The 11,962-nt window shown below is 37.8% G+C and overlaps 1 protein-coding gene across 1 annotated transcript in view; it reads left to right on the forward strand.

The window, feature by feature from the left end:
* Window positions 1–11,962, forward strand: part of ZNF143 (zinc finger protein 143) — a 55,728-nt gene that overhangs the window by 42,639 nt on the left and 1,127 nt on the right. The window contains 2 exon segments of the mRNA XM_007471384.1: window positions 1–52; window positions 11,107–11,253. The exon segment at window positions 1–52 is cut by the window's left edge and continues 8 nt beyond it. Of these exon segments, the coding sequence (XP_007471446.1) occupies window positions 1–52; window positions 11,107–11,253 (199 nt within the window).

The raw sequence follows: 11,962 nt of genomic DNA on the forward strand, positions 1-11,962 counted from the left end.
AGGAACACACTCTGTTGCTATGGTTACCGCCGAGGGTACAGAAGGGCAGCAGGTAATTGCTTTTTTCTTTTATATCAGTCAATACATATATCAATATCAAAACCGTTACATAGATGTACAGTGTGATATAGTGGTTAAGCACACAAACCTCAGATTGAATCCCAGTTTTACAACTTCTTAGCTACATAACCCTCTGAGTCTCAGTTTTTCCTTATCTGTAAAATAGGAGTGATTATTGCATCTACCCCATGAGGTTAATAGAAGGATTAAGCAAGATAATGCATATAAAGTAGTCAGCCCAAGTATATATTAAGTGTTCATTAATGGTTGTTCTTCCTATCATCATTATCATCATCAGATACTTAGAAAAAAAATTCATTTGCAAAATTTAATTTTTTGAATATGTAATATATTCACATAATTCAAAAGTCAAAAAGTATATACAGATAGGCAGTGAAGTCTTCTTTCCACCCCTGCCCCCATAGAGATAATCCATTTTTATCAGTTTCTTGCATAATTTTCCCAACAACTCATTAAGCATATACAAACAAATACAAATAAATAGTCATCTTCCCCCTTCCCTTTTTATGATAGTAAATTCTATACTCGTCTTCACCTTTTTTTTTTTTAACCTTAATAATACATCTAGGAAATCTTTCTATTTCATTTTATAGAGAGTTTCCTCTTTTTTTTTTTTTTTTTTCCTGCCATGCAGCATGGCTTGAGGGAACTTAGTTATCGTAGTTCTCCAACCAGGGATCGAACCCGGGCCCTGGCAGAGAAAGCACCGAGTCCTAACCACTGGACTACCAGGGAATTCCCTCCTCATTCTTTTTTTAAGCTATATCATATTCCACTGTATTGGACATGCCATAATTTATTTAAAGTCTTTTGCTGTTTCAAACAACACATATCCTTGCGCACATGTGATTTTGCATGTGTGTGAGTACATCTGCTACTAGATAAATCCCTGGAGTGGAATTGCTGGGTCAAAAAACATATGCATTGGTAATTGTGATAGATATTCCCAGACTTCCTTTCTAGAGTTATACCCGTCTACATTCCTAGCTGCAGCCTTTGAGAGTGCCTCCTCCCCTTCTGACAGTCAATATAGTGGTAAAACCTTTGGATTTTTGCCAATCTAATGTATCTCTTTGTAGTTTAATTTTTCATTTCTTTTAAAATAAATGATATTGGTTAATAACATTTAAAAACCCTTCTTGTGCTATGCTGAAGGCAGTGCAGGGTTTCACTGCAGCTACCTTACCCTGTTCAGTGAAAAAGTCTGTCAATTAGTAGCTGTCATTCTTCCTAAATTCAGTTACAGATTCAATACCATCACAATAAAAATTCCAGCATGAATTTTTGAAGATACAGATAATGTGATTCTAAAATTTACATGAAAATACAAAGGACCTAAAATAGCCAAAACAGTCCTGAAAAAAGGAACAAAATTGAAGTTTTTCTACACCTTGAAATACAAAACTCAGAATCATAAAGCTTCTAGAAGAAAAGTGAATGTTTTTGCAACCTTAAGGTAAAGATTTCTTGGACAGGATACAAAATGCACTAATAATAAAATTTTTTCTTTTCTGAAAAATTGGACTTCTTCAAAATTAGTTCTGCTCACCAAAGACAATGTGTAGTAAAAGATTAGATAAGCCCCAAACTGGGAAAAAAATATTCACAGTATATCTGACAGTGGACTTGTATTGAAAATATATGACAAACTTCTATAAATCAATAATAAAAAGGTGAACAACCCATTAAAAATGAGCAAATCAGGAGCTTCCCTGGTGGCACAGTGGTTGAGAGTCCGCCTGCTGATGCAGGGGACATGGATTTGTGCCCCGGTCCGGGAAGATCCCACATGCCATGGAGTGGCTGGGCCCATGAGCCATGGCCGCTGAGCTTGTGCGTCTGGAGCCTGTGCTCCGCAACGGGAGAGACCACAGCAGTGAGAGGCCCGCGTACAGCCAAAAAAAAAAAAAAAAAAAGATCAAATCATCTGATTGATTATTTGAACAGACCCCTCACAAAAAAAGGTACATGAAAGGCAGTAACACAGAAAAGTGCTCAACATCTTTAATCATCAAAGGAATGCAAGTTAAAATCACAAAGAGACACCATTTCAGACACAGGGAAATGGCTAAAATAAAAAAGACAAACAAAACCAAATGTTGGCAAAGAAATGAAGCAACTAGGACATTCAACACACTAGTGAGGGTATAAAATGTTACAACCATTTTGAAGAACTGTTTGGAAGTTTCTTATGAAGTTGAACATACCTCTACTCTATGACTCAGCGATTCCATCTAGAATATATACCATATGATTCCACTTACACGAAATCCAAGAACAGACAAGACGATCCATGGTGATAGAAATCAGAAAGTGCTGCTTGGCTGGAGAGGAAATTGATGGAATGAAATATGAAGGAACTATTCTACATCTTGTTTTAAGTGGTGGTTTCACAGTTGTATCTAACTGTCAAAACTCAACAGAACACCTAAGATCCATGCATTTTTATTGTTTCTAATTTTACCTTATGCCAAAACAAACAAACAAAAAACGCAACCACTAGCTTTTAGGCTGTCTTATGGAATGGTCCCACCTAATCAGTTTGCAGTCATTTCCGTGGCTCTGGGATTCCTGGATGGGTTTATAGCCCAGCTTGGGTAAATACACCTTGTACAGTCGCAGGTCTGGAAAGATAGTGACCCTAAAGCACACATTCTTATGTAGCTTATCTGTAGCCTGTGAGCTAGAAAAGTTCTCAAGAGAGAAGGCTTTGAGGGCTAGAATAAAGCCAGGCAGCTTCCAGCAACTAGGGATATCACAACAGGGATGGGGTTTCACTTGAGGACCTGCTGCTGCTACTGCTCCTTCTGCTGCTACATGTAGGCCATCGGGCAAACATTGGCTATCCACTGGGGTGTTCGGACCCCACCTGTGAATTATCTGTAACACTTAAATTGGTTGTAACCATTTCTTTACATGCATGGGAGGAAAGCAGTCAGTCCTTCCCTAAGTCTTTTTTTTTTTTTTTTTGGTCATTAAGGTAATTGCATTTCTGAGACTCATTTTTCCAGGTGCCTTTGGAAGCCTAGTTAGCAGGTATAGACTAAAGAGTCAGTGCTTTCCATCTATTTTAGTTAGTTAATTTCAGATTACAAAAGTGATACATATTCCCAATGGAATAAAATAGAGAATCTGGAAATAAACCCTCACATATATAGTCAACTAAATTTTGACAGTCAGAATTTGATCATTCAGTGGGAAAGGGCTTTTCATTTGTCTTTTCAACAAATGGTGCTGGGAAACCTGTATATCCACATGAGAAAAAATAAAATTGGACCCTTATCTTATACCATATATAAAAATTAGCTCAAGATGGATTAAAGACCTAAACTTAAGAGCTAAAACTATGAAACTCTTAGAATAAAACATAGGTGAAAATCTTCATGATCTTATTTCTTATATATGACACCGAACGCACAGGCAATGAAAGAAAAAATAGATAAATTGGATTAGGAGATTATTTGTTACATATGACACCAAAATGATAAATGATGAAAGAAAAAAATTAATTGAACTTCTTCAAAATTAAAAACACTTGGAAGTTCCCTGGTGGTCTAGTGGTTAGGATTCCAGGCTTTCACTGCCGTTGCCCTAGTTCAATCCATGGTCGGGGAACTGAAATCCCACAAGCCACGAGGAGCAGCTAAAAAAAAAAAAAATTAAAAACACTTGTGCATCAAAAGCCACTACCAAGAAAGTGAAAAGACAATCTACAGAATGCGGGAAAATATTTGCAAATCATATATCTAATAAGGGATTAATATCTAGAAATATATATATATATATATATATATATATATATATATTTATATTTTTTTTTTTGCAGTACGCGGGCCTCTCACTGCTGTGGCCTCTCCCGTTGCAGAGCACAGGCTCCGGACGCGCAAGCTTAGCGGCCACGGCTCATGGGCCCAGCCGCTCCGCGGCACGTGGGATCTTCCCAGACCGGACTCTCAACCACTGTGCCACCAGGGAAGCCCTGATGTGGACCATTTTTAAAGTCTTTATTGAACTTGTTACAATATTGCTTCTGTTTTCTGTTTTGGTTTTTTGGCTGAGAGGACTGTGGGCTCTTAGCTCCCCGACCAGGGATCGAACCCTCACCCTCTGCATTGGAAGGCAAAGTCTTAACCACTGGACTGCGATGGAAGTCCCCAGAATATATTTTAAAATAATAAAATAATAATATTATGAGGGGAAAAATATCTAGACTATATAAAGAATTCCTATAACTCAATAAGAAAAAAAGCAAGCAGACGAATTTAAAAATGAGTGAAGGGGACTTCCCTGGTGGTGCAGTGGTTAAGAATCCTCCTGCCAATGCAGGGAACACAGGTTCGAGCCCTGGTCCGGGAAGATCCCACATGCCGCGGAGCAACTAAGCCCATGCACCACAACTACTGAGCCTGTGCTGTAGAGCCCGTGAGCCACAGCTACTGAGCCCGTGTGCCACAACTACTGAAGCCCGCACGCCTACAGCCTGTGCTCCACAACAAGAGAAGCCACCACAATGAGAAGCCCACACACTGCAACGAAGAGTAGCCCCTGCTCACCGCAACTAGAAAAAGCTCACGCGCAGCAACAAAGACCCAACGCGGCCAAAAATAAATAAATTTTTTAAAAAAATGAGTGAAGGACTTGAATAGACATTTCTCCAAGAAGATTTACAGATGGTCAATTAGCACATGAAAAGATATTCAACATCATTATCATTAGGGAAATACAAATAAAAACCACAGTGAGATCCCACTTCACCTACATTAGGATAACTGTTATCCAAAAAACAGAAAATAACAAGTTTTGGGGATGATGGGGAGAAATTGGAACTCTTGTGCATTGCTCATGGGAATGTGAAATGATGCAGCTGCTGTGGAAAACAGTGTGGCAGTTCCTTAAAAAGTTGAACATAGAATTACGTATGATCCAGTAATTCCACTTAAAGGTATCTACCCAAGAGAATTTGAAAATAGAGACTCAAACTAAAAATCAGCTATTTACCTTGATGTTAAAATAACCAGTCTCAACATTTAAGACTATTTACTTCATCTTTTTTTCTGTGTGTATGCATATGTGAAGAAAGTTAGGATTATAATACAATTTTGTATGCTTGTCATCCACTTAACACTACATCCTGAGTACTTTCTCATATCAATTAAGTGTTCTTTTTTAAATATTTTATTTATTTACTTATTTATTTGGTTGTGCTGGGTCTTAGTTGCGGCAGGTGGGCTCCTTAGTTGCAGCTCGCCTTTTCCTTAGTTGCGGCTCACAGGCTTCTTAGTTGTGGCATGCGTGTGGGATCTAGTTCCCTGACCAAGGGTTGAACCCGGGCCCCCTGCATTGGGAGCTTGGAGTCTTAACCACTGTGACACCAGGGAAATCCCTAAACGTTCTTTTAAAAGGTTTTTTAATATTTACAAAATAATCCATAAAATGGATATACATAACATTAACTCATTCCACATTCATAAATTGTTCAGCAAGCCTCTTGATTATTTTCATAGGAAACAAATTCTAGACATGGAATTATTAGATTAATGGTATGAACTATTTTAAGCTTCTTGCTACATATTGCCAAATTATTTTCTGGAAAGTTTTAGCAATCATGCCATGGATCTAAAAGTGTTCTTGTTTTCACTGTATTCTCACTAGCATTAGGATTTTTTTTTATATTTGCATAATTCACAAGCCAAGGATAAATTATATTTTTACTTTCATTTGTTTGGTGAGGTTGAACATGTTTTTCATATTAGCCTGCAATCTGTTTTTTCTTCATTGAGGTAAAATTTACATAGAGTGAAATGCACGGGTTTTTTGTTTGTTTGTTTTTTGGGTTTTTTTGGCCACAGCGCGCTGTTTGTGCAGTCTTAGTTCCCCAACCAAGGATTAAATACGGGCCCCTGACAGTGGAAGCACAGAGTCCTAACCACTGGACTGCCAGGGAATTCCCTGCACAGATCTTAAATTTACAGTTCAGTGAGTTATTAAACATACACACCCATCCCATCCCAAACAGGATCTAGAACATTTCTATCACCCCAGAAAGTTCTCTTGAGACCCCTTCCAGTCAGTCTCCACCTAGTTATTCTGATTGTATTATTTTGTTTGTTCTTAAACTTTTCATAGTGGAGCCAGAGTATGAACTCTTCTGTTTTTGGGTTTTTTCTTTTAACATAATATTTTGGAGATTTATCCATGTTCTTGTTTATAACATCAGTTCATTGTTTTTTATTGCTGAGCAGTATTCTGTGGTAGGAATATATCACAATTTGTTGATAGATTCTCCCCTTGATGAACATTTGGGATGCTTCCAATCTTTGATTATTGTGAATAAGGTGGCGGTGAAAATTCTAGTACAAGTATATTTGTACACATATGGTCTCATTCTATTAGATAAGTAGCTGTTAGTGGAATTGCTGGGCCATGGGGTAGAGGTATATTTAACTTTATATGAAAGTGCCAAACAGTCCTCCAAAGTGGTTTGACCATCATACACTCCCACTAGCAATGTTTAAGACTTCTGTTTGTTTCACAGCATCAACATTTTGTGTTGTTACTTTAAAAAATTTTAGCCATTCTAGTGGATGTGAAATGATATATCATGATGGTTTTAATTTGCATGCAGGTTGCTTAATTTCTTAATATCTGGTACTTCTCTAGATACCTGTTCTTTTTTTTTTTTTTTTTTAATAAGGAAATGTGTTTTTTTTTTAAATAAATTTATTTTATTATTTATTTTTGGCTGCATTGGGTCTTCGTTGCTGTACACAGGCTCTTCAGTTGTGGAGAGCGGGGGCTACTCTTCCTTGGGGTGCGCAGGCTTCTCATTGTGGTGGCTTTTCTTGTTGCGGAGCACAGGCTCTAGGCACGCAGGCTTCAGTAGTTGTGGCACGCAGGCTTAGTAGTTGTGGCTAGCAGGCTTAGTTGCACTGCGGCACGTGGGATCTTCCCAGATCAGGTCTCAAACCCGTGTCCCCTGCTTTGGCAGGCGGATTCCTAACCACTGTGCCACCAGGGAAGTCCAAGATACCTGTTGTTCTTGATTTTTAATTTAAATCTGTTATGGTCAGAGAACATATTCTGTAGGATTTCATTACTTTGAAATTTGAGACTTGTTTTCCCTGTGTCTTTCATTGATTTCCCATTGCATTCCATATGTATTTGAAAAGAATGTGTGTTCTGCACTTGTTGGGTGTAGCATACTACACATTAGGTTAAGGTGGTTGATAGTGTTGTTCAAATATTCGATAACCTTATTAATCATTTCTATATTTGTTCTACTAGTTACTAAGAAAAAGGAATTAATATCTCCAACTATGATTGTGGATTTGTATTTCTCCCTTTTAGTTGTTAGGGGTTTTTTTACTTCCAGTATTTTAAATCTCTGTTATTAGGTGCATACATATTTCATTTTAATTCCTCAAATAACTTCCTAATTATACCCTTCTGTGTTACTTTTTTGTGGTTGCTCCAGGGATTAAAATGTGCATCCTTAAGGTATTGAAGTCTACTTAGACTTAACATTGTACTACTTTACATAAAGTCTAAGAACCTTGCAACAGTATATTTTCATTCATGCCCCTACTCTTTGTGCTGCTGTAATATATTTTACATTTACATGTTATAACCCTGGCAATGCAACATTATATTTTAGCATTAAACAGTTAATCTTTTAAGTAAGTTATAGGATGACAGGAAACATAATATTTTATACTTACCCCCTAATTTATCATTTCCAGTGCCTTTTATTCCTTTCTGTAGATTTGAGTTTCCATATGGAATCATCCCTTTGGCCTGAAGGATATGCTTCAGCATTATTTGCAGTGCAGATCTACAGTGACAAATTCTGTTTTTGTTTATTTGAAAATATATTATTTCACCCTTCTTTTTGAAACATTTTTGTTTTGAAGGATATTTTTGCTAGATATGGAAATTTTGGTTGGCAGTTAATTTTTTTCTTTCAGCACTTTAAATTGTCTCTGTCCTTCATTGTTTCTGATGAGAAATCCGCCATCTTCATATCATTGTTCCCCTGTATATAATATATCAGTTTTTCTCTGGCTATTTTCTAGATTTTTTTAGCAATGTGATTATGGTGTGATCTTCTTTGTATTTATCTACTAGGTTTCTTATATATAATTATAAGACAATATATATAATATTATAAAACATTATATAATATTTGGGGGGATATTTGTTTTTTACCAGATTTAGGAAAAGTCTGGCCATAATTTCATCAAAAGTTTTTATTCTGGGGCTTCCCTGGTGGCACAGTGGTTGAGAGTCCGCCTGCCGATGCAGGGGACATGGATTCGTGCCCCGGTCCAGGAAGATCCCACATGCCGCGGAGCGGCTGGGCCCGTGAGCCATGGCTGCTGAGCCTGCACGTCCGTAGCCTGTGCTCCACAACAGGAGAGGCCACAACAGTGAGAGGCCCGCGTACCACAAAAAAACAAAAACAAAACAAAACAAACAAAAAAAAGTTTTTATTCTGCCTCATTCTGTTTCTCTTTTCCCTCTGGGTCTCTAATTATATGTATATTAACTTGGTATTGTCCCACAAGTTGCTGGGGAGCCATTCTTTTTTTTTTTAATCTTTTTTTCTTGGTTCTTCAGATGGATAATTCCTATTGATGTTAGAGTTCACTGACCTTTTCTTTTGACATCATCATCTTCTATTAGGCCCATTCAGATAATTTTAGATATTCTCATTTTTGATTGTAGAATTTACTTTTTTTTATAGTTTTAATTTATTTACTGAGATTTCCTCTTGTGTGCATTCCATAAGCCTTTTAACATATTTATAATAACTGTGTTAAAGTCCCTGTTTGCTAATTCTAACGTTTTGGTCATCTCATGGTCTGTTTCTACTGACTTCATTTTCTCTTGACTCTGGGTTACATTTTCCTCTTCTTATGTGTTGTAATTTTTTTTATTGTATTCTGGACATTATGGATGATACATTATAGAGATTCTTAATTTTGTTATCTTTCTCTGAAGAATGTTGATTTTGCTTTGTCAGGTAGTTAAGTTACTTGTAGAGGCTGGGTTTTATACTTTATTAAAGTAGTTCTGTTTTAGTTTTGCCATTTAGTCTCAGGGTGAATCTTCAGTCCTGGGATACAATCTTTACTCCTAAAGTGTGGCTCTTAGGGTTTCAATGGAAAGCCTGAGGTATTTTCCAAACCCTTCTAACTTGGTGGGATTGAAATTCTAAATCCTATCTGTCCTGTGGTATCGCTGAAATCTCTTCTCAGCTTTTCAGCCTTCTGGCTGCTGCTTTCTACCAGATTTATTGGAACTCCCCCAACACGTTTGCAGTTCTAAGGTCTTAAATAATTGAGGGGAGTTTATACACAGGTTTGGGAGCCCCCCTCCCTCTGGTTTTCTCCTTTCTAGGATATCCCTCTCAATACATAGCCATTCTGGCAGCCACAGACTCCATTATCTCTGATAGCTTAAGTTGCCCTGTGCTGCTCAGACTGGTGAGTGCCCTCAGTGGAAAAGCTATTTAAACATAGATGTGACCCAGTGTGGTTCCCTTCTTTTGAGAATCCCCTCCATTTCCTGCCTGCTTTTCATCATTCACCACTGCCTTCAAATGATTGCTTTTTCATATTTTTTTCCACACTTTATGATTGTTATCTGCAGGAAGGGTTAGTCCAATATAAACTATTCCCCTACTGCCATACTGAAATCTGTTGCTGGACTATGGAACATTACTGGAATTGATCCAAGCTGAATATCTATTAGCTCTAAAATCTAGCATTTTTAATGGATTAATGGCCAAGTAAAATAGTAGTTTCAGTTTTTAACTTATTCTTTCTCTGAGTTTGGCTGGACAAAATTCTTAAATATCATATAACAGAAGTAATTGATGCCATTTTCTTTGTTATCCACATAGCAAAAGCTATATTTGTGGTTTAAGAGCCACAAAAGCACTTTTAACCACTTTGACTAGATGCTTCAGGAACAAGATGGAAAGATTCCATGGAATCTAAAAGAGGAAGTGAGTATAACAAGATGTGTTGCTTCGAATTCCCTGGCGGTCCAGTGGTTAGGACTCTGCACTTCCACTGCAGGGGTCATGGGTTCTATCCCTGGTCAGAACTAAGATCCCTCAGGCCATGGTGAGCACCGCCCCCCCCCCAAAAAAAAAAAGATAGTTGCTATTTTGTCAGTAATGGTACTGGTACTTTGTTTTCCTAGTTAATGGAAATCTTTTTTTTGTTGTTTTTTTTGGCAGCACCATGCAGCTTGCCAGGATCTTAGTTCCCTGACCAGGGATCGAACCTGGGCCCTTGGCAGTTAAAGCACCGAGTCCTAACCACTGGACTGCCAGGGAATTCCCAATGGAAATCCAATTTTATTTTTTATTCTTTTGTCTTATTTTTTATTTTTAAAATTTTTAATTGTTTTTTTTTAAATTTTTTTATGGAAATCTAATTTTAAATGCAACAGATAAACAGGAGAAAATAGTATATCTACCAATGATCCAAACTCGGGAATAAATAGACATATGAGGTGTGAATTAGTCCACGTGTGTAACTTCCCAGGCAGCCTCTTAGGGATAAGAATCTAGGCACAGTCATGTCTCTCCTGGTTAATGGAGCCTGACATAGCGAATCCACTTTTTCAGTGTCCTCTACTGTTTTGCCATTGGCTCACTTTATAACCTTAGATACGTCCCGTCTATCTGAACCTCAACTTGCTCAAATAAAAAAGAGGAGTCCATGGGAATTCCCTCGTGGTCTAGTGGTTAGGACTGCTGCTTCTCACTGCCAAGGGCCCGAGTTCAATCCCTGTTTGGGGAACTAAAATCCCACAAGCTGCATGGCACAGCCAAAAAAAAAAAAAAAAAAGAGTCCAGAATAGACAATATGTAAGGTCTTTTCCAGCTTTAGGCTTCTACAAGTGTATGGTCCGAAGGGAGGTTTTTCTTTTGAATTTGAAGACAGTCCCTTGTGTTAAATGGATTTTAACCTATTTAAATCATAGTTTTAATTTTTCTGTGTATTTTTCAAGGTTGCAATTGTGGCTCAGGACTTGGCAGCATTCCATACTGCATCATCAGAAATGGGGCACCAACAGCATAGCCATCACTTAGTAACCACAGAAACCAGACCTTTGACCTTAGTGGCAACATCCAACGGCACCCAGATTGCAGTTCAGGTGGGTACAATGGCAACTGTCGTCCATTGACAGCAGTGCTGCTCAGCTCTCAGCCTTGTCCTCTCTGCTTTATGCGTAACCACAGAGGCAGGGCACAGAATCATCTGTATTGCTTAGCCACATTAAGGAAATTGCTGCGTTTGAAGTAGACTCAGACTAAAACTTTGTTTTCTACCATCCTTGTATATTCTAGGGGAATTTATAACAAGAAAAATAAAGCTCCTGGTATATATATATATATACCTGTGTGTACCTGGCCAGCTATCTTTACTCTCAGAATAAAAGTCTAATTAGGCAGGAGTCTATAAAGCACTTAAGAGTTATTCCTTGGAAATGAACCTCCTGTAAACATAGACCCCAAGTTAGTCCTCTGAGAATCACTGCACAGCTGTATTTTATGGTGGGAAATGTCAGAAGACCGTGAAGAACACATTCTCTGGGAAGTCACTGCATTCAGGCAGAGAATCTAGAATGCTAGGTGTAGATTACCTTTCCTTGGGAAGATTTTTTTTTTAATGTATTTACTTGGAAAAGGGTTAGAACATACTAAGGAAAATGCCAGCTATTGGTTTTAATTTAGTTTATGGGCATAAAAGCTAAAGGCTCAGGAAGCTCTCTATCTCCACTGGAAAAGATGAGCATCTTTTGTTCCTTGCATGTGTGAAGGTTTGTCAAAATCCTAAATAAAGAAACTGCATCCCCAGCAGGA

The sequence above is a fragment of the Lipotes vexillifer genome, unplaced genomic scaffold (genome assembly GCF_000442215.2).
Source record: "Lipotes vexillifer unplaced genomic scaffold, Lipotes_vexillifer_v1.1 scaffold6, whole genome shotgun sequence".
Lineage (NCBI taxonomy): Eukaryota > Metazoa > Chordata > Mammalia > Artiodactyla > Lipotidae > Lipotes > Lipotes vexillifer.